We start from the raw sequence: 24,276 nt of genomic DNA on the forward strand, positions 1-24,276 counted from the left end.
GTCGCCATTAATATGTAGTATCAACGCTGAATATGAATACAGTATTGAATACAGTAATATTAAAAAAATATATTTTTTTCAAAATTGAAAATTAATTTTCAAAAATCGAAAAATTTTATTTTTCTTCACGCTTACTGTTTGAAACGTGGGTTCTTGACTAATTATACCAATCCAAATACAATGAACACATCGGTTATATAACAAACAGAAGAAAGCAATCCAATGTCCAGACAGTATGATAAGGTACAAAGAAAGATGTTTATTTATGAAAACAAATAAACAAGGTGCATACCGTATTGCTATACTACATTTCTTCCATGAATGAACACAGGATGAAGGTAACGCGCGTAGGTTATTAACTATTCCCCGTGATACGGAAGATATTTAATAACCCCGCTGGATCTGAAGTGTTAAGGCTATATGCACCCAGTTGGCTGACTGGTGATAAGTGTCAGTTCGGTTATAGAGCATAATAACATTATGCGCCGATCGAACTGCATCCCTTCAGATTCCAAAAGCGTTATCTTTGTGTAGTCTCACACACACTAGAGTAATATCAAACCTGACTTTTCATATCATGCACAATGAAAGAAAAGAGAGAGGGAGTCATGTGACGCCCTGATATATTAAACGTCACGGCAATCGCCTCTGTCTGGATGCTTACCGCTGCTCAATTAATTGAGCTTATATATCAGGGCGCACACATTTCTCTAGTAAAACAAAATATGCAGACTACTGTAAGCTATATGGTTCTCAGAGTATGAGAATAGTTATAGGAGGATTATAACAAATAGAGCCAAGACTGTCTCATTAGTAGCCTAAAGAAAAGAAAGAAAAGTTCTATTGACTATTCAGAGATGAAAATAGCTTGAGGTTTCTCTCTTAAATGAGGGAACAATGTACTCTAATGCAAAAGAGTTTTGCCAACAATTCTATCATAATAGCGACACATGACAATGTAATTGCATTGCAGCTTACCGATAGATTGAACAGGGAAAGGAAAACAAAAATAATAACTTGGGTTTAGCTGCCAACTAATGAAGTTAAAAAGGATGTAATGTGCCCATGTGATTAAGCCCCTATTCAAAAACGGGCTAAACGTTCTATATGCCGCGGTGCTTCAAACCGGGCGAACGCTATGCAATTTTACTCTATTCAGTTCAGGTCCTCTCCATGGCAGCGCGGCAGCGCGGCCGGGTGGAGGAGCGCGCAGTGGGACACCTCTTGTCCCTTTGCTGGTGGATGTAGGAAGCATAGATTTCTGCTCGGGCAGACACTATATTGGAGTGAACAAGGCTGGTCCCTCCCTTGTATTTCGCGCGCTCAGATAAAACATTAACACTTTCCTTTGTCTTAGAAAATGCAGTTCCAGTGTTTTTCCCCTGCTTGTGCAGGCTCAGCAGAGTTCGAAAGTTTAAAAGGGCTTTTCACCCCCCTTGTGTTGGTAGGCCATAAACCTGCTTTGAAGTGTCCGTTTTGGCCAGGAAAGCGACGCAGGTCTGTTTACACAATCGTGACGGGGGGGGGGGGAAGATGCGGTATTGATCACGGAGCTCTGAGAGGGAGAGAGAAAAGGAATGCGCTTCCTCCCCCATCTCCTTAAGTCTACAGACAAGTGGGAGAATGTACCAACAATGTTTTGCAAAGGAATGCTGGTTTCTCATGATGCAGTGTTGTTGGGGCAAACAGTTGTGCCCCAACACTTACTGTACTGACAATTATGTGGCGTCTCCTGGCGTTGGTGTTACAACACGATCGGTGCGTAGTGGTGTGATATAAGGCTGGTCCCTTGCGGGGACTGGAGTTAATCTTGAATAAATATAGCGGACTCAGGACCGTTTTTAGCCATAGGCGCCTAGAGCGCCATCCTATAGAGGGGGCACGGAAATGGAGGGAGTGGACCCAAACCAGCCCCAAACCGGCCCAAAAACGACTAAAATCACACCAAAACCCACAAATATCGCATTTTGCGCATTCGAGCGCATTCGAGAGAGCTCGCATAGAGCGCTGATTAGATGCGCTACGGCCCTGGGCGGACTAGTAAAACACAAACCCGGTCTCTCAGAATAAAATCTTAATAATGCACACCAGGGAAAGAAATGGCTGTGGAAGTGGCTGACACTTTGTCCAGAGCGTTTCCCAAGGTCACAGACAACGACACGGAACCAGATGGCAAACTAGAGCAAGACATGGATGCCCAAATTCACCTCGTTGTCAGTCAACTGCCTGTCAGCGAAGGCAAAATGCACACAATACGTGTTGTTGGTGGTTTTAAGGGCTCCATTCTCCGTCTGGTTGCAGTCTTTTACTTCTGACACCATGCAATAGGCTATTAAGATATCATTCAGAGAGACAAGGTTTGTGTTTTACCAGACCGCCATATTTATTTAAGACTAACTCCAGTCCCCGCAAGGGGCAGCCTTACATCACACCACGGAGTGGCATGGCATGGCATTGCATGGCATGGCATGGCATGGCATATGACACGCTACTCTAGTGGTCTAAATATACTGTCTATTTAATCAAAAAATAAACACTAAACAAAAATGTTAGGGAGGAACTAGTAAAGAATGAGATCCAGTAGAACTAAAAGATAAGTAATTATATATGTTTGGTTGCGCTCGGGTGTTACGTTCTGAAAATAGCAGATCTACAAGCCATTTACAGCAGGCAACCAAGCGTAAAATCTGCCATTACGACGCCATCAAGGCCCGCCAAAATACATTTTTGTTCATCAACTAAAACCGTATGATATTTAGTTGACTAAAACTAGACTAAAACTAAAACTAAAATGACTCAAAAAACTATTAAAACAAAATGACATTGTATTCAAAAGACTATGACTAAAACTAAATGACATTGTATTCAAAAGACCATGACTAAAACTAAATGACATTGTATTCAAAAGACTATGACTAAAACTAAATGACATTGTATTCAAAAGACTATGACTAAAACTAAATGACATTGTATTCAAAAGACTATGACTAAAACTAAATTACATTGTATTCAAAAGACTATGACTAAAACTAAATGACATTGTATTCAAAAGACCATGACTAAAACTAAATGACATTGTATTCAAAAGACTATGACTAAAACTAAATGACATTGTATTCAAAAGACTATGAATAAACCTAAAACTTGCAGTACAAACTAGAACTGCACTCTGTCGAGGTGCCAACTTGCGTCCTGTGCACAAGTATGGCCTACTTGTGCGCCAGCAGAGCACGCCAGCAGAGTACGCCATGAGGTGCGCTCACCACTGGCATCACCAGAAAAGCTGGTCCCTCATTGGCTGCTAATGATGACGTTGGCAGAAATGCTGGTCCCTGATTGGGCAACGGGATTAAACAAAGAAGGACACCGACATTTTGTAGTTGAACCGGGCCTTTCCGACGAAAGGTTTGGTGGTCGGAGACAGTATGGACAGGCCTTAAAGTTAAGGCATAAGAGCCTGGTACTTAAGACAAATCAAAATATGAGCCCTTAATGTATGGGGCCCCCCATTCTACACTTTAAAATCCTCAGCGTTAATTTAACTCTGAGGGTGTGCTAATGGAACCAAATGGACCCCTTAGCCTGGAGATTTCCATTTGTACACTGAGAGCTGCGAGGGTCCACTTGGTGCCTGTCAGTCAAATCGTTAGACCTGGGGACCCCCTGGAACCCCCTCAACCCACGGACACCCCACATTGAAAACCAGCGGCCGAGAATGGACCGGAAATCAGAGGACCAGATGAAAATGGACATTGTGAGGCGATGGTTTGTGTAGTGTATGACGTCACACCTAGCTTGGTACAGCATTTTATATTAGATGTAGCGGGGGGACAGTCCCCTTGGACGTTCGATTTAATATTGTACCTTGAAGCAGTATACTTCTCTATTTTGGCAATATTGATAGGTTTACATGTTTTCTATCGTTGCCCAATAGATTCGTTCTCATCTGTGACTTTTGGTTTTAAAGGGAGGGATGCAAGGAGCTTGTTAGTGCGACGGCATTTCAGTCAAAACAGGTCTCTCAGTTCTAAATGAAGACATGGCATCATCGTCATTCATTAACAGTGATCATGGAAAGATTCCTATGAAGCATTTTGAGTATAAGTACATTGAAGAGTGCACCGATGTGAGATACGTGGAGAGGATACTGACATCGCTGAGAGAGGAGGGTTTCTATCCCGATCTGGTCCGGCGCTGCGAGGCTCACCTACAGAGACTGAACCCCAGGAGCCCGTCTCTCAGGAAGGACAATCCGCCGGCCAGACTTTCCGACGTCCCCAAGGACGATTTGAGCGAAATCGAAATCGATATCTTCCCGGGGTACTGGGCACAGAAACGCAAGGAGTGCGATACAGAACTGAAACAGCAGTCCGTAGTTCCTGACGATATCCCTCCTATACGGAGCGGTTTCTCCATTACGCACGGTCAGAATCCAAAAACGCACTCCTCCAAGAGGGCCGTCCCTCGCGACTACGGATATTGGGACAAATTCGACGCCGAAAAGGAATGTGCAAAAGTTGATGGGGTCGAACCAATGGAAGAAGACCCTCCTGCCATCATGAGCTCTGGCCGTCCCGAAATCGAATCCACGGTTGACGCGACATCGCAGGCTCAGCAGGAGAAGCTCGCGTTGGCAAACTGTGAAAGGGACAAAGGTAACGTTGCTTTCAAAGCCGGGCACTATGCGAAGGCGGTTGTTTATTATTCCAGGAGTATAAATGCTACACCAACTGCGACGGCGTACAGCAACAGTGCCCAAGCAAAGATTAAACTGCAAGACTGGCACAGTGCCATGAGTGACTGCCATAAGGCATTGGAGCTTGAACCGCGCAACGAAAAAGTCCTGTTTCGTCGCGCAGAGATACATAGGAGGTTGAGAAACTTCCAGATAGCTGCCGAGGACCTGAGATCTCTGCTTCATGAGTATCCACAGAACTGCACAGTCACTAGACATCTGTCTGAAGTTGAGAAGTTAATCGAAGGTCAATCACAGCACCAGAACAAAGGCAAGAAGATCCCCATACAAGAGGTGGAGGACGAGGAGGAGGACGACGATCACTTCGGTGGAGATACTTTCGCGTCTTTGAAGCGAGAAGGAGACGACTTTGTGGAGAAAGCACAGTACCAGGATGCCGCGGTGAAGTATAGCCAATGCCTTAAGATGAATCCTAAAGACCCAGAGGGTTACGCCGACAGGGCCCATTGCTACCTGAAACTGGAGAGGTTCGCCGAAGCCAAACAGGATTGTGACGCATCGCTCGAACTGAAGAAGAGGTCAAGGACCTTGTCGCTACAACAGAAGAAGAGCGCGAGGACCTTCTACAAACGAGCAATGGCTCACAAAGGCCTGCGGGAGTACCCGGCGTGCTGCTCCGACCTGCAGGCGGTGCTACGGGAAGATCCAAACTGCCGGGAGGCTGAGAGGGAGCTAGAGGAGGTCCTGGTTTTACACTTGACCAAGATTTCTGTCTCATCGGCCAAACGCAGGAGGATCGTGCCCGTCACCGAGGCGGAAGGTGACGACGAGGAAACGATGGAAACGGCGCCAGTGTCCGGCGACCGCGAGAACCGTCGCGTAGAAGAGGTCAACGTGGACCTCCACCTGACCAGTGAGCTTGTCCGGTCTCCGGATGCGGAAAAACAATGTGAAAGCGGCGACGGGGATGTGACAATGGAAGAAGACACTCCCGCCGTCGCCGTAGACTCGGGCCATCCCGGAATCCAGGCCGACGTTGGCGCGATGGCGTGGGTCAACGAGCAGAAGCTCGACAGTGCCAACCACGAAAAGGACAGAGGCAACGAGGCCTACAGAGATGGCCACTACGAGCAGGCGGTCGCCGACTATTCCAGGAGCATAGATATCGCACAGACCGTGGTCGCGTTCAACAACCGGGCCCAGGCCAATATTAAGCTGAAGCAATGGCGAAACGCCATGGATGACTGCCAGACCGTGCTGTTGGAGGAACCAGGCAATCTGAAAGCCTTACTGCGCCGCGCCGAGGTTCACCGGAGCTTAGGAAGGTTCCACATGGCACTCGACGACGTACGATTTGTGCTTGGAGAGGTGCCAGACAACCCTGCAGCTACTAAACTCCTGGCCGAAGTCCAAGAGACGCTACGGGAATCAGAAGGCAACGGAATATACATACCAGAGGTATGGAGTTATATTTCATAAACCGGTATAAAAAAACAGCATGGGATACTTTGGTTAAAACCGTTGCGAGAATGCGTGAATAAATAACATTTCCTCAAGCCTCATTACGAGGCCTTACGTATTTTTATTTTTCCCACCTTTTTTTGAAGCGGTGAAAGCCGCTTCCAAGGAGTGGCTTTGTGTGTCCCGTTCATGTCCATATATGGTCATTTCAGTCCAGAATGAACATGTTTTATCTGTCCCGTACATGTGTGTCCCGTTCATGTCCATATATGGTCCGTCCCGGTCTGATGATTGGATGATTAAAAATGTCCAATGAGACCATGCTTTGAGGATTGGTCAAGCTTCACATGACATTTCGGCCCTCCAGATAAAATCATTCATTCATTCATAATTGGAAGAACGTATAGATCACAGAGTTCATAGCTCTAGAACACATAGAATAAAAGTTCACCTCTTCACTTCGAACCAAGGTTTGATTTTTAAGCTACTGTACTGTATTTGGTTTTGCATTCTGTATTTCAAGGAGACATTTAGCATCTGGAATTAGTAGCCTACAGAGGCCTTGATAATATCATAGTTTACCAAAAAGGTACAATGTTTCACAGACAAAAAGGACAAGTATACAAAGCTCTCCACACACGACAGACTCAGATTAACTGCCGGCCTTTTATCCTCAACTGATCTAATGAGCCTGGGCTGTACCATTCCAGGAGGGTTGTGTTCCAAAACACACAATACATTAATAAACATGCAATGAAACCTAAACCTAACCCTAACCCACATCAATAAAACCTATGAACTATAATACAGGTAAGTAAGGCTTCCTTCAAAAGGTCAAAAATCTACAACCTTAAAATATATCTAATAAATACTTCAACCGTGACTGTGCATTTATTAAACTAGACTGCACTCTGTTGAGGTGCCAACTTGCGTCTCGTGCACTCGTGGCCATATACCTGTATGGCCTGCTTGTGTGCCAGCAGAGCGCGCAATCGGTGTAAATATTTTGTCAGCGGTGCAAACTGCTCCTACGTTTCACTGTGTGTGTGTTTTAGTACGGGATGTGTTAGCCAGTATGGATCTGAGATCCGTACTAATAAAGATTGGGACTTAAGTTGCGTTGCAGTTGGTTATTTAAGTTGGACAAAATGTGGCTGAAATGTGACCATATATGGGATGAGGTGTCACGCACTGTGAAGCGCATGGGCTTAATATTGATGACATCAGTGATCTCCATATATGGGCATAAAAGGGACAAGGACAGAATTAATTTGCAACAACTGCTGAGCTGGGATGAGGTCATGTCAGATCAATTAGGTCAGCTATATTGTGATGACATTGTGATGTCAGAAGAGTGACAGGATAATTGTAGGATAATAGGGTGACAGACAGGATCTGAAGGCTTTCATACTAAGTAGCGACCGGAGCAGTTCAGATAGGTCTACTAATAGGATTTAAACCCAAGAAAGCACCATAGTTTATGTTTATGTTGGGATCCTTTTGTACTCAATTCATAGAGACACAAAATGACAGACAAATATGCAAAAACACATCATATAACAGTCAGAAATCAGGAATAGAAAATAACTTCAATAAAAACCCACCAGTGTGAAGTGAGCGGCGCAAACACGACACACGTGCATATCTCCTTGGGCCGCTCTGTCCGTGACTTGGGAACGGAGCGGGTTTTTGGAGGAATCTGACATTTGCAGATTTCTCCAAAAATCCACTCCATCCATTCCCATTGAAATGCATTGGCAGAATCCGCTTTGCATTATGGGCTTTTACTTCTAACAGAGTATTTCTACATTGCAGTATTGATAATTTTAGAAAGATTCTAATACTTTTTCCACCACTGCCCAATTAGTTAAAGTTTTAAATAGCACCTCCAAAACAGACTGACAGCAGCTGTTTACATACAAGTTACAACAGTGATTCTAATTTCAAGGACCCCCATCTGATATGCATTCGACCACAGACCCCACATTGATAGCATTGATCTGTATCTCTGAGACCCCCATTCTACACTGTGAAACCCTTACGGGTCCAGTTACAGGTCGAGGAACAGACATCCAAGACGGCAAATCGGCATTGTTATGGCTTCGCGTTGTGTTGTGCGACATCATCAACCTATATAAGGCATTGTACGGTGAAAACACACATTCATACGTCGACTTCCAGAGCAACACGTTGGTTCCGGAGAAATGTCGCTGTCGTCCTTACGAAGACTAGGAACCCACTTGGGCGCGTTGGGCAGAAGACGGCTGTCGTTCCCGCAGCTCGCGCCGCTCTCCTCCCCGTATCACAAGAACGTGCTGGACCACTTCGAGGACCCCAGGAACATGGGCTCCCTCGACAAGAAGTCCAAGGACGTGGGGACGGGGCTGGTGGGCTCGCCGGCCTGCGGCGACGTCATGAAGCTCCAGATCCAGGTGGACGAGATCAGCGGCCGCATCGTGGACGCCAAGTTCAAGACGTTCGGCTGCGGCTCGGCCATCGCCTCCAGCTCGCTGGCCACCGAGTGGATCAAGGGCAGGTCGCTGGACGAGTCCCTGCAGATCAAGAACACGGACATCGCCAAGGAGCTGCGCCTCCCGCCGGTCAAGCTGCACTGCTCCATGCTGGCGGAGGACGCCCTGAGAGCGGCCGTCAGTGACTACAAGCGCAAGCAACGGCCGGATAACAAGGAGGAGAAGGAGGAGGATGCAGAAGACAGCGGCGCTAAATGAATGACTAAGAGGTGGAGCCATATTTTTTGTACTTTTTGAGCGGTTATCCTAGAAGGAGCTATAGGCTCCAACATCTGGCTTTGTCCGGGCTCTGAAGTGTGGCCTACATCTGGCCTACATCTGGCCTACATCTGGCCCACATCTGGCCCACATCTGGCCCACATCTGGCCTACATCTGGCCTACATCTGGCCCACATCTGGTCCACATCTGGCCTACATCTGGCCTACATCTGGCCTACATCTGGCCCACATCTGGCCCACATCTGGCCCACATCTGGCCCACATCTGGCCTACATCTGGCCTACATCTTGGCACAAAGAGCTCACAGTTTGTTGTGCATCCAGGGTCACATTGGCCAAGCTTCGCGGGACGATTAATGAAATTAACTCACAAATTTCACATTTACACGGTGTGATTTTTGAGCGGTGGTAAACCGCTCCATAGAGTGGCTGTGCGTGTGTCTGTAGCCACCTTTCCTCAGCGTTTTGCCATAGCAATGTGTTTTCCTCAGCGTTTTGCCATAGCAATATGTGTGTGTGTGTAGCCATATTACATCACATTACATCACCAGTTACATCCTAGACCTATCTGTACTCACTTTTCCTCAGCGTTTTGCCATAGCAATGTGTTTTCCTCAGCGTTTTGCCATAGCAATATGTGTGTGTGTGTAGCCATATTACATCACCAATTACATCCTAGACCTATATCCTAGTGTTTTTCCTCAGCGTTTTGCCATAGCAATGTGTGTGTGTGTAGCCTGTATTACATCACCAATTACCAATTGAAGACGTTATGCAAGCACGACCACCGCTCAGTTCACATTGGGTGGGATTTTTATTTTAGTTTTGTATGTGTCTATGGAGTTAACACTACTCCAACAGACCCCTGGGTGTGGTTATAAAATGCAATATGTTTTTTCCCTGTGTATTTTTGTTTCTCCCTGACAGCCGAAAGCCTCCGGGTCAAAAGGCCCAATGGAAATGCACCGCTTCAGGGACTCACTAAAATCACCCCCTACCATTTTTGAAGCAGTGAAAACCGCTTCCAATGAGTGGCTTTGTGTGTCCCACGCCCATATATGGTCGTTTCAGTCCAGAATGAACAGGCTTTTTCAAAAACAAAATGTATGTCACCTCATGTCCATATATGGTCACTCCAGTCCAGAATGAACAGGTTTTTTCTGTCTCGTACGTCCAGAATATCAGTCCAGAATGAATAGGCTTTTTCAAAAAGCAAAATGTGTGTCCCATGTCCATATATGGCCATTTCAGTTCAGAATGAATAGGTTTTATCTGTCCCGTCCGTCCGTACGTATGTGTGTAGTGTCCGTCCCGGTCTGATGATTGGATACTTTGGGGATTGGTCAAGCTTCACATGACAATTCGGCCCTCCAGATAAAATCATTAATTCATTCAGAATATAAAGAATGTATAGTAGCCCAACTGTTACAGATAACTCTAGAACACATAGAATACATAGAATAAAAGTTCACCGCTTCACTTCGAACCGAGGTTTGATTTTTTTATATGGCCTGGCAAGGTTGAGAACCATCGGCCTAGACTAGATCACCAAGTTTTAGGAAAGTGTGTTTATGCCCGTAGCCAATCACAGGCTACGGGCCATGGGCCAATCTCCATGATTGGTCACAAGTTTCACGTGACATCATAATATCTTACTATAAAACGGGAGGGGCGGGCGCAAACCTCTAGTATTAGCAATGGCAGATAGCGTCTACATAGGACTAGCATTCTTGGTGACGTCACCATCAACAGCCAATGAGAGACCAGCATTCTTGGTGATGTCACCAACCATAGACATAGAAAGGTAGACGCCTCCTTCGGCTCTGGTGCATATATGCATCGAGGGACCAAGGGAATCCGTGTGCATTGCTTCCATGTGCGTCACACATACGAACGTTGCTAGGGCAAACAGAGGCAGGTGGGGGAGGGTCTTTACGTACGCAGCCTGCAAGAACAGCTGAGCCGCGCAACATCGGAACTGGCTCTGTTGAAATGAATTGTAGTCCTTGGATAAGTCCCAGAAAAGACGAGCTGTGATTGGTCAATAGTCACTTGACTGGCAGGCAGCAGTCCCTTGGTTTTTCCAGGAAGTCCGGACTACAACTGTTGCACGTCGCTCCAATGAGCTGCAGAGGCGAACGAGGCATCTAGCTTTTTATATGTGTCACCAACAACAAGTGAAACCTGATATACAAACTAGAAACACTGTTCCTACGAAACAGTGTGGGCTCGCATGGAACACCATGTATGGGCATAAAGATCTACTCAATGGGCACTCCAACATGGAACACCATATTTGGGCATAAAGATCTGTCCAACGGGCACATTACTTCTGAAACTCCTACATTCAATCCCTCAGATACATGAGGGAACGGACGAGTTATAAAGGACCCCAACTGCAACAAGCCCAAAAGCTTTCTTGCAGTGTTGACCTTAATTGACCTTGTACCTGTGAACTGTACTGTCATGTTATGTACCTTTTCCTATGCAAATTCTAATAATGTCCTCAATCAATCAATCAATCAATCAATCAAACCGTTAAATATCTCTATATTGTGATAGTAATCATTGCCACATACAGTACAAAAGTGTTTGTTCAGTATGTGTGTGTGTGTGTGTGTGTGTGTGTGTGTGTGCGTGCGTGCGTGCGTGCGTGCGTGCGTGCGTGCGTGCGTGCGCGCAGATTGTAATATTTTGCACAGAGCACACTGCCGTCATCAAATACTGTCTTCGACTCATTCAGGCTTGGAAAAAAGAGAGGGGAGAAATAGGAAACTTTAAACTTTTGTTTTCTTTTCTTTTTTATTGTATTGGAGGTTACAAAGAAACGTTTGATTTTCATTCTATTAAACATAATAAAAGCATCATTTAAATAGGTCATTTGATGGTGCTTGCAAAAGTGAACCACTGAGAGATGCTTTCTTGTGGTCCAGTAAATGTAAGACAATATTTCAAGGATGTCAAAAGGTTAAGATTCTTCTTCTGGATAAGCCTACAGTATATCTAGATAAATCCTTGAAAACATAACAATTATTTATATCCTAGATTGAGTCTGTCCACAACTAAGTCAGTCTCTAAATCAACTCTACAATCCTCTAGTGTTTAAAGGTGCCGTAAGCGACATTTGTTGTTAAAATAACTGTTAATTAGCTCTTTGTCCCGATAGTAATCATCACTATAGAGCAGGGGTCTTCAACATTTTCAGGCCCCTTAGTTGAGAGGAGATGAAGCAGGGACCCCCACAATCTGTTCATAGATTCCATATAGTTTCATCGTTTGACAGCACAATCATCAGTGTATTTTGGATTCATGTCAATTTGTGTTTTCAGATAACAGTAATAAACTTGACCTTTCACTCTGTACTTAGTCTGCTCTTTTTCTCCTCTACACCAAACCTCTTTGCCAAAAATAACCAAAGTGAGCTTGTAGATCAGCTATTTTTGGCTAAAGTTCTCAGAATATGGACGCTATAGGGTTGAAGTTGTTAATATAAAAAAGGAGAAAAAAAATCTTCCATCACACAAAGATTTGGAGGACCCCCTGTAGTAACTCTGAGGACCCCCTAGAGGTCCCGGACCCCCTGTTGAAGACCCTTGCTATAGAGTGTTTGTGCAGGGATCCAGGGACATGCTGGGCCCCTGATTCAGCCCGGGAAAAAGAGTTGTAGAGGCCCTCATTGCGCGGTATAGAGAGAGATCTCTCTCTAGCGCTGCTGCTACTCAAAGATTTGCCATTTCAGATCATGACAAGTGACAAGCCAGTGGCCCAATTACATGAGTTATATTTCGTCATTGTCGGAAACCTTGTATGTCCAAAACCATTTTAAAAATGATTTAAACTAGTGAAAACAGCCGATCTACAAGCACACAACGCCTCGCACCCGCGAGGCGTTGTGTGCTTGTAGATCGTGTGTGTTTATGATGAAGCAGGCCTTTGCTTTGTGAAAAAAATTACAAATTTGAAACTTGGAGATACAAGGTTTCTGCCTGACAGTGACGATTTACTTGGTTGGCCGCCCAGCCCCCAAAATGGAACGAAGGCCGACATTTTATTTAATTTTTTTTCCTAATGGCTGGCCTGGACCAGCCGGGAATGAACCGACCGTTCGGGAGTTGTCCCGCTTTTCCCAATGGCCAGCACGTCCCTGCAGGGATCTCTCCATCTCTATACAGCGAAAAAGGAAAACATGTTCAGGTTGGGATACCAGCTACATCCAATCAGGAGAGAGAACTCACATAGAATAGAGGATATGAACAACATGTGAAACTGGAAGTGACGAAACAAATAAATAAGTGGACAAAAATCAGAACTGGAAAACAAGCTGATGAACGATCTTCTCTCTTCTGATTGGACGCAACTGGTATCCTATACCTGGAGCGCCCTGTTGCTGAACAAACAGTCGATTGCAATGATTACTACATCGGAATATTAGAGCATTAACGTTGTTTAACAATAAAATACTGAAATAAATCACTTAAAGCAGCTTTAAGGTTCCATCGTTTCAGGGAGCGTTCGTTGGCCTCCTATATGTGCCCTTGACATTTTAACACTCGATTGGCACGGCCAAGAGTATCCGATCTACAAGCTCATGAACCCATTGTGTTCTACTGCAGATCGATCTGCATTTTTTTGTCATGTGACTCTGTCATGCAACAACGTACAGATCAGCCTTTAGGGGCCGTGTCCATTTATCCCTCCCGTTTCAACCCCACTTTCCCCTGTGACGGAGCAGACATCCAGCAGAAGTGGGCCCTGGTTATCGCCCGTGCCTTACCACTTATCCCTAAAGCGTCATTCCCACCGGGGCACACTAAAGATAAATATATTGCTTTAGAAATCGTTCTCAACGTTAGATATCTTTATCATGCCAGGTGGAAAGTACGCTTAATTGTGCTGCACAATATAATGTTATCATATTGTTATCTCGGTATGATCATGCCCAATATCAGTTTTGCAAAAGGCAACGATATGGGCCATATATCGCTCATATCGTGAGTTCACTTTCGCCCATACAAGACTGAGTTCAATTTATTTTATTTATAAATACATTTATGGCAAATAAGTTTAGGGATACTGTAAGAGGTAAGGCAACTACAGCTATACTTACGTCCAATCCTTATGCCTAAACCCTAAACTTCTTTGCCTTTTTGAAAAAACATTTTAAAATACTTCAAATAGCCAATTTACCTTGACACATTGTGAGCTTGTGGATCAGTTATTAAAAATGTTTTTCAAAATAGTAAAGAAAAAAAAAAGAAAAGGACAAATAACTTCAGGGATAAGGCAGGGACAAATACAGATTGTGCGAACAGCAGAATGTGTTGACACCACTGACTGCCATAAACATAAACCAGTGGGCTGGGATTTTTCCATTGATGTTTTTATATTTTATGTTTATTTTATTTGAAAGTGAAATATCCCTTCAACCATAGAGCGCCCATGGAATGCTTCCTAGACGCTGATGACCCATGAAGACTTTGGGGGTTCATAAGCAGAAGACAGTGGCTCGGTCCGACATTCATTCCATCGCTCTGACTCTCCATCGCTGAATCATATTGTAATTTCTATCCCACGATTTTGTAACCCATTTTTCACCCAGTGCTAATTGCCTATGTAATCCTGGGCTCTGCTCTCCCTCTGCCGCGCCTGGGGAGACAACGGACTGACCTCATGCTTCCTTCTATGCATGAGGAGTCCAAGTTGCTTCTTTTCACCTGAAAGAGGGGATTTCCCCGGTTTGGACGTAGCGCGTGGAAGGAACAAGTTATTCGAAACAGTTCCTTTCCCCTCCATCGGGCGCACCGGCTGGCCAGGGGGAGGCATTATCGCTGAGTCATATAAGTCAGTGGTTCTCAACCTATTCAGGCCGTGACCCTCAAAATAATCATATTTCAACAGGGGACCCCGAACCCCAAGTGCACAAGCACTCGGAATTGTAATGGTTGGTATTACATTTAGTTTGACCCGATCTGTTCCATTGTGAAAATAAATGTGAGCCTGTAGATCTACTATTTTCACAATTTCAGACTCTAATATTTGACAACTTGACCAATGGTACTAAAAAGGTCTTTAAAGTCCTTAAATTGTCACTTTAGAAATGTGCAGACACCCCTATACACTTAAACTTTAAGTTGGTTTGTATACCCCTCTATACACTTAAACTTTAAGTTGGTTTGTATACCCCTCTATACACTTAAACTTTAAGTTGGTTTGTATACCCCTCTATACACTTAAACTTTATGTTGGTTTGTTTACTGTTGAGAGAAAACAATGTTAACATTTAGCCTAACTGGGGGTCCTGACCCACAGGTTGAGAACCACTGATGTACAGTACGACGGAGTGTGTGGAAGATGGCACGAAACATACAGTACATTTTAGGGATGTAACAATATTATCGTCATCACAATATCGTGACAACAGAAAATAAAAAATAAAAGTCTCAATATTATTGTGGGCCCTTGATGGCATCTACGATCTACGTAATATCATCTTTCTTTTCCCTCCAAATATCATGATGAACATTGCATCGTGAACAATATTACCGTGATATTGTCGTACGGTGAGTTTTTGGCATCGTTACATCCCCAGTACATTTACATTACTCCTCATTTTTAGCTTGAATGTCCACATTTCCACGGAAATCAAAACATTTAAGTAGAAATAATCATATAAAAATAGCATCAAATAAGGCAATATTATCCTCTGGTGGATTATTTACATTCACACACACACAAAAACAATGCTATTATTTATCTGCACATCTTTCAGTCCAGTTGTGCTTCTTTGGTGTAACGTTACGTAACATTTCATGATGGTTTATCATTGGTCTCTCGAGGCAGGCTGTTGCCGCGCACAATTCTCAAACGCTTCTTTAAAACCTAACAGTCTGTTGCGACGGAAAACGCAAAACCATAGCAGATGCCACCTCCGTTTGACTCCGTTTGTTCTTCACACAGTTCACAGTCGCGTAAAATAAGTCCCTCTAAATCAGGGGTCTTCAACGTTTTCAGGCCAAGGACCCCTTAGTTCAGAGAGAGATGAAGCAGGGACCTTTTCATAGATTCCATATAGTTTCATTGTTTGACAGCACAATCATCAGTGTATTTTGGATTCATGTCAATTTGTGTTTTCAGATATTTAACCACTTGAACCGTCAATACTTAATAAACTTGACCTTTTACTGTACTTAGTCTGCTCATTTCCCCCTCTACACCAAACCTCTTTGGCGAAAATAGCTGATCTACAAGCTCACAACGCCTCGTAGCGCGAGGCGTTGTGAGCTTGTAGATCAGCTATTTTTGGATAAAGTTCTCAGAATATGGACAGTGGACACTAGGGTTCAAGTGGTTAATATAAAAAAAGGATAAAAAAGGTTTCTATCACACATTTCTTTGAAGGCCCCCCTGTAGTAACTCTGAGGACCCCCTAAGGGTCCCGGACCCCCTGTTGAAGACCCTTGTTCTAAATAAAATGAGTCAAGGCATAATATTACCGAGCTGGCCGCTTAGCCTAAACAGCCTTCGGGAGGCGTATAGTTACAGACTGTATGTACTAGTGAAGCATTGTGGCAGAGCTGCCTGGCTTAAGAGACCAATGTTTCGTTCATACAGTATTTTCATGGCTTGTCGTTAAACTCAAGAGTGAATTGAGGGTAAGGAAAGGAGATATAAATATGGATGACTGTTAGAGAGGTTAGGCAGTGACGGGGGGTCTGCACTGCGGGACCCTAGGATCGCTTCTTCCTCCTGCTCTCGAAGTTTCTGAAGTTGCCCGGCCTCAGCTTCATCTCGGCGAAGGGAATGGAATGCTCGTGGCCCTTCCAGTGGAACCAGTTGATGCCCTGAGGAGGAAAGACCCAAAGGTTGGGATATTATTAAGAACGAGGAGTCTGACATTCATTAGAAGGACAATATCGGTCAGCAGACGCAGGGACGAGTGGTTTTCAATGAGTCTACGTGCATTAGAGCAGTGGTTTTCAAAAATGTTCATGTCAAGGCCTGCAATCCCCCATTTGAAAAGACATGCCAGGGACCGCCGTAAGAGAAGATTTTTACGGCTCTAGCAGTGATTCCCAACCCTAACCCATTTTAATTTCAAGGACCCCCAGTTTGACACAGTAGGCTACAGACCTCCATTTAATGGCATTTATATCTCTGGGACCCCGATTCCTATTGTAAAAGCAATGTTGATTTAACTCTGAGAGTTACGTATTATACCCATATGGGTCCATTTGGTTCCTAACTATCATTTAGCTGGGGACCCCCTGGCACTCCCTCAATGACCTCTGGGGGTCCCCAGACCCCACTTTGAGAACCAATGCATTAGAAGGACAACATCAATCACCATGTGCATTTATAGAAGCAGGTGTCTGATCTATTGAATATAATATAAATATCAAAAGATTGAATCACGCAAACTGCCTGGGGTGCACACAAAAGCCAGAGTAGATGTTAAAATGACTTTGATGCTTTAAAGTAAAACACAGTAAAAAGTTTATATTACTGTCAACACGCCATTGTATAATCTGAATGACTTGTGCATACATACCTTACTGTGACTGTCGTCACCGTATTTGCCCATAAGGTTGACGCGGTGGCAGTTCTTATACCAGAAGGCTCCCTTGTAGGACAAGGCACAGTTGGTGACGGCGATGTCGTTGTCGTTGTCGTAGGTGGAGAAGGGACGGCCGTGGTGGTAGTTCATGGAATCACCTGAGGAAGACATGGAGGGATGAAGACACATGATGTATGTAGGTCAGTGGTTCTCAAGCTGTGGGTCGGGAACCCCAGGGGGGTCCCCAAATTATTTTGGGGGGATGATTAACTTAGCATGCAACGTTGTTTTCTCACTCAACAGTAAACAAACCAACATAAAGTTTAAGTGTATAGACTATAGAGGGTATCTGGACATTTCTAAAGTGACAATTTAAGGAGACTGCCCATAAGTCCGAAGGTTCATTAGTCCGAAGGTTCATTAGTCCGAAGGTTCATTATTCCGAATTTAGTTAGGGTTACTGAGGTTAGGTTTAGGGTTAGGGTGAGAGTTGGGCATAGTATTCTTAACAAATTCGGACTAATGAACCTTTGGAACACCCAATATAAGGACTTTTTAATACCAAATTAAACATTGGCTACATTGTCAAATATTAGAGGCAGAAAATGCGGATTTTAGCTGATCTACATGCTCACAGCGCTTCTCAACGCGAGGCGTTGTGAGCATTTAGATCTGCTATTTTCACAATAAAAGCGTGTTATACAAAATGTAATGCCTCAACTCTTAGTGTTGATCAGGGTGGGGGTCCCCAGTTAAAATATGATTATTTGGGGGGTTGCGGCCTGAAAAGGTTGAGAATCACTGATTTTTTGGTCTGTTTGTCTGTCTTTTTGTTAAAATAAGTGCTCTATATTGTAATCATTGCTAGAGAGCAGTGGTTTTCAACCCATGGTCCGGGGACCACCAGTGGTCCTTAGAGGGGGTTCCAGGTGGTCCCCAGCTAAACGTTGGATCTGTAATGGACCCTTACAGATCTTTAACTTTTGAGAGTGTGAAATGAAACCAAATGGACCCTTGACGGGGTAATTTGGTGTCATTACTGCATTACTAATAAAATAATAATATGTTTAAAATAGTGATAGATAGACATACCTGCTGTTCCACTGTAAATCCCTATATAGAGCTTATAGCGCGACCGGGGTTCCGCGACCACGAACTTGTCGTACTGAGCATATGCAGACTCTGAGCCGTCCCTCAAGTCCACACGCAGCTCGTACTGACCCGAAGACGTCATCTTATGCAGGCTGGACAGACCTATGGACACATAATGATAGTATTAATAATAAGGACAGACCTATGGAAACATGCTAGAATGAGGGTGAGATCAACCAGTGAGGAGGGGTAGAGGGAGAGACAGAGGAGAGGTGTTCAACAGGAAGTTCGGGACCCCTAGGCCTAGGGGGTCCTCAGAGTTACTACAGGGGGTCCTTGGAGCAAGTTATTCCAACCAGTTCCTTTCCCCTCCATCAAGGCGCCCCGGCATTATAGAGACCAGGATTACTGCATGTTTTTGTGAGGGTATCAACCCTAGGAGACACGGGAGAACTTGCAAACTCCACACAGAAAGGCCCTTTTGCCAAGCTGTAGGGTGTGGGCACTGATGCGGAGGAGAGAACACGCCCCCAGCGCCCACGGTGTCCCCAGTGTGAATCAAACCCAGTACCAGTGTACTCTCAGCTAAGGTTCCCTGACCTGAGAAACATTGAGGATCCTTGATCTAACTAATTTTATTCTCATCATATGCTTATAATCAGAATAAATATATTTCCAGAGGATGACAGCACTCACTACTCACCCATCCAGAACTCATCGTTCAGATCTCCAAAGCCAGCAGAGTAGTTCTTCTATATATATATATATATATATATACTCACTACTCACCCATCCAGAACTCGTCGTTCAGATCTCCAAAGCCAGCAGAGTAGTTCTTCCAGTTCTTGTAGAAATTCAGCTTTCCATTCTGACGCCTCAGGAACACCTGAAGACATCCAAATACATTGAAATGTATGAACCCAATAACCCCATTGTACCTGTGAAAGTTAAGAATAATAACACTATCTGGAATTTATACAGCGCTTTTCTGAGGACCCAAAGTCGCTTTACAAGTGTGGCCTTGTAAATATGCTTTAAGTAGCATGTGAGGGGTCATACTAGGTGTTTTTCAGGATTCTGAATCCAATTCAAGCATTTGTTTTGCATGAAAAACATTCCTTTCCGAGAAACAGACCACACAAAACTGTGAAAAGTGATGACTCATCACTAAACCATGGTTTTATGGGGGCCGTTTTTAGCCCAAGGAATGTTTTTCATGCAAAACAAATGCTTGCATTGGATTCAGAATCCTGAAAAACATCTAGTTTGACCCCTCACATGCTACTTAAAGGTGATACACCATGAATTTAAAAAGTATTTATGTCATATGCCCCAAAAAAACGTTTTTCAAAAGGTTTGAGGCTAAATTACCACTCCTGAATAGAGCCTCTCTCCTTTTTGAATGGCTCTCAGAGCATTTTCAGCTGCAGTACCACCTTTGGCTTGAACTGGAAAAGGAAAAGTGAAATTTCATGGTGTATCACCTTTAAAGCTTATTATTATTTTACTGTAGTAAAGTCTATGAGAGCCCAACTTTGATTGGCTCCCACAAGACGAATGTGCACGATTCCATCAAGATACTGCCCGAAATGCCCGACTATTAGGCTGGAGTTACGAGCCGACAACAAGCAGGCGCACAAAGCGACCCATTTGCTATTTGCAACACATAACTCACAAATGGTTTGTGAATCATTTCATAAATAAACAGGTTCCCTCTTGTCTGAACTCACCGTCCATCCCCCTCCCTCAGTGTCCATGTCACAGTAGGCCTGGATGGCCTGCTTCTCCTCTCCACCCAGGTAGATGGTGTACACGCCTGACGTAGTCTCACCGTTCAGGAAGATCTGGGCGCAGTCCTTAGGGTAGCTGTACAGCTTACCAACTACACAAAAACACATGAATGGACAGTTTACCAACTATAAGACACACAGGAATGGACAGTTTACCAACTATAAGACACACATGAACAGGGGTCATCAACTTGTCCGTACACAGACAAATGTGAACGTGACTTGGTCTTGTCCGTGGCACATTCAAAATATGATATGATTTTATTATTTTCATCATCCCAATTACTGAATGTCAATTCTCCAGCTTTTCTTCAGAATACAGTATGTATGACGCTGATTTACTATGGCACTATGGCACATTAGTACTATAGTGGTTCTCTATTTTATTCGCAAGGCTGGCTCATCATCATCTCTTTAATATACTCTCTATAATATACAGTATATACACGGATAGTGTCTCACAAGTGCCGCAATACAAACGTGTGTGTGTGTGTGTGTGTGTGTGTGTGTGTGTGTGTGTGTGTGTGTGTGTGTGTGTGTGTGTGTGTGTGTGTGTGTGTGTGTGTGTGTGTGTGAAAGTATGAATGAATGTTGGAGGTTCTCATTACTTGTGGTGAAGACAGTGCTGACAAGTCTACTCTTCTGCCCCCTGGTGACGGCTTGCAGCGTTACAGTGTACTCTGTGGATGCAGAGAGCTGCTTCATGCTGTAGGATTTGGTGGTGGGGCTCAGTAACACTTCCTGTACACACACACACACACACACACACGCACACGCACACGCACACGCACACGCACACGCACGCACACACACACACACACACACACACACACACACACACACACACACACTTGGTTATTAAAGGACAACTCCGACCTGTTGCTCTTTTTGCCTTTTGTACTCCTTTATTTTATCTTCTCTTTTTTTTACATCTTACTATTATTTACACCTTTTTAGATTATTATTATTTGTGTGGTTTATGTGGTTTGCTGTTATTATGTTGTTTTTTGATATACAACTGCATTGTCTGGAGGATGCCAAACAAAAACTAATTTTACTCTTATGTACGTGTACAAAAGACGTAACAATAAAGTACAACCTTGAACCTTGAACCTTGAACCTAAATAACATCTAGACTCATTTTCCCACTAGTATTGATCCCAAATGACTGTCCATGGGGTCTATTAGGCACAAAAGCCTCTGTTGTCCAGTTTCCCCAGCAGAACCCAGCAGCCCTCATCGCTTAGAGTGGAGCCTATAAGCCTATAGCTTTTATACTATTTGCTGTGGTCAAAAGTGATTATATTTTTCATGAATGTGTCATTACAAACATCCATGCCTTGGTTGTCCCTCAAAAGCCACCATAGTCTCATAAATCATGTTTTGGGGTGAGCATTCGGCAACAAATGCCAATCAAAGTGACTGTAATGGCCAATCACAGCGCGTCTTTTCCAGGACTTGGCAAAACACATAACAGCATAACGTCTGTTTTAGCAGAGTCTGGCGGCTCGTGTAGGACAACGATGGCATGGATGCGGGTGTAATGACAACTACTAACAGATTGATTAATGAAAAAAAAAGAAAACACTTGTGACCACAACACATAGCATAAAAGCGATAGGCTCATGTGCTGTTGTGCTCCACTCTAAGCGATGAGGGCTGCTGGGTTCTGCTGGGGAAACTGGACAACAGGAGCATTTCTGCCTAATAGACCCAATGGACAGTCTTTTGGGATCAATATAAGTAGGAACATGAGCCTAGAAGATATTATTTAGGGCAGTTTGTTTAAATGCAACTAAAACAAAGGAAATAACAATAGACAAAATTAGGCTTTCGCAACACATGTTTTTATTTTTATCGATTGAGTACTTTAGGAGTCAGTCAGGTAAACAACATGTGGCACAGTCAGACATTAAGGCTAAAAGGATAACACAAACCATTGTGGTCTTATTCATGAGTTTCAATTGTAGTCCTACACCTGCCATGTTGGGGACCAACGGGTGTTGCAAATAGATTAATTGGTTCTACGCCAATCTATCTGACAAACTGAAACACCTGTGTTGCTCTCCAACATGGCAGGTGTAGGACAGCTGAATTTGAATATGTATGAAATTCCTGTGGGCTTGTCGATCTGCTGTTTTCACGCGTACCTTAGTGATACCATCAGGGGAGGTGTAGCTCAAGGTGTATCAGTACCTTAGTGATGCCATCGGGGGAGGTGTAGGTCAGGGTGTATCCAGCGATGTCAGCCTGCGGGGGTTTCCATGTGACGGTGGCGCTGTCCGTGTGGACGTCCTTCACCTCCAGGTCACGAGGAGCGTCCAGCTCTGAAACACAAGAGACACAGTCATTCTACTGTGAAGTATTAACCTGTGAAACACAAGAGAGAAACAGTCATTCTACTGTGAAGTATTAACCTCTGAAACACAAGAGAGAAACAGTCATTCTACTGTGAAGTATTAACCTGTGAAACACAAGAGACACAGTCATTCTACTGTGAAGTATTAACCTCTGAAACACAAGAGACACAGTCATTCTACTGTGAAGTATTAACCTGTGAAACACACAGATACACAGAGATCCTAATGATGAGAAGCCTGTGGAGCTATAGTTCAGTAGACGACTCAAAGGATGTCACATGGCACATCACATGTCATGTCACATGACACCGGAAGAAAGAAAAAAAATGTTTTACTTACTCCACTGCGCAGATTTAGTCAATGGAAAAATCCCATTGACCAGATTTGCCTTCCGGTGAAATATTTTCTTTTCTGACCAAAAAGTGTATTTTAGACGTGAGGTGGGGGGCATACTCCACTTTTAGAGACACATTTATTTCGGTTTGTCTCTGTCCAAATATTCGGCTGTTCAGTGCTGCCGAGATTTTGTGACTCCCCGAACCAAAACAAATTTGTCTCTAAAAGTGGAGTATGCATCGGCCCTTTAGGCAGTAGGGGCAAGATCATTTAGCGACCTACAACTGGGTTGCAACCTGGTCGGTAGTTTTCACCGACTGGGTCGCTAAATCTACCGACTGGGTCGCTAAATCTACCGACTGGGTCGCTAATCTACCGACTGGGTCGCTAAATCTACCGACTGGGTCGCTAAATCTACCGACTGGGTCGCTAAATCTACCGACTGGGTTGCTAAATCTACCGACTGGGTTGCTAAATCTACCGACCAGGTCGCTAGATTTACCGACCGGGTCGCTAAATCTACCAACCGGGCTGCAAAATCACAGACCGGGCCAGGTCAGTGATTTAGCGGCCCGTTCGGTAGATTTAGCGACCCAGTCTGTGATTTACCGGCCCTGTCGGTAGATTTAGCGACCCAGTCGGTGATTTACCGGCCTGGTCGGTAGATCTAACCCTAACCCTAACCCGACCCAGTCGGTAGATTTAGCGACCCAGTCGGTAGATTTAGCAACCCAGTCGGTATATTTAGCGACCCAGTCGGTAGATTTAGCGACCCTGTCGATAGATTTAGCGACCCAGTCGGTAAATTTAGCGACCCAGTCGGTATATTTAGCAACCCAGTCGGTATATTTAGCGACCCAGTCGGTAGATTTAGCGACCCAGTCGGTAGATTTAGCGACCCAGTCGGTGAAAACTACCGACCAGGTTGCAACCCAGTTGTAGGTTGCTAAATGATCTCGCCCTCTCTCCCTTTAGGAGAACTCCTTCTAACGCTATGGACCAGAGCTAAGGATAGACTCTGTACCTGTGGTGAAGTCAGTAAAGTCAGTGGTTTCAGAGGGTAAACTACAGTATGTACCTGTAATGAAGTCAGTGGTAGCAGAGGGTAAACTACAGTATGTACCTGTAATGAAGTCAGTGGTAGCAGAGGGTAAACTACAGTATGTACCTGTAATGAAGTCAGTGGTTTCAGAGGGTAAACTACAGTATGTACCTGTAATGAAGTCAGTGGTTTCAGG

At 44.2% G+C, this 24,276-nt stretch overlaps 2 protein-coding genes across 2 annotated transcripts in view; one reads left to right on the forward strand and one right to left on the reverse strand.

Moving 5' to 3' along the window:
• Positions 1-8,361: 8,361 nt before the first annotated feature.
• Positions 8,362-8,886, forward strand: LOC308299898 (iron-sulfur cluster assembly scaffold protein IscU-like; the record flags this gene model as incomplete). The annotated part of the gene is made up of 1 exon (XM_080743678.1): positions 8,362-8,886. The coding sequence occupies one exon, from the start codon at positions 8,362-8,364 to the stop codon at positions 8,884-8,886; it is 525 nt and encodes a 174-aa protein (XP_080599804.1).
• Positions 8,887-16,633: 7,747 nt separating this feature from the next.
• Positions 16,634-24,276, reverse strand: part of LOC308299899 (tenascin-like) — a gene marked incomplete at both ends in the record, with an annotated part of 71,213 nt that continues 63,570 nt past the window's right edge. The window contains 7 exons of the mRNA XM_080743679.1: positions 16,634-16,747; positions 17,455-17,618; positions 18,553-18,714; positions 19,342-19,438; positions 20,283-20,434; positions 20,951-21,083; positions 22,539-22,669. Coding sequence (XP_080599805.1) covers positions 16,634-16,747; positions 17,455-17,618; positions 18,553-18,714; positions 19,342-19,438; positions 20,283-20,434; positions 20,951-21,083; positions 22,539-22,669 — 953 coding nt within the window. The remainder of the gene's footprint in view (positions 16,748-17,454; positions 17,619-18,552; positions 18,715-19,341; positions 19,439-20,282; positions 20,435-20,950; positions 21,084-22,538; positions 22,670-24,276) is intronic.

The sequence above is a fragment of the Nannobrachium achirus genome (assembly GCF_963921795.1).
Source record: "Nannobrachium achirus genome assembly, chromosome: 15".
Lineage (NCBI taxonomy): Eukaryota > Metazoa > Chordata > Actinopteri > Myctophiformes > Myctophidae > Nannobrachium > Nannobrachium achirus.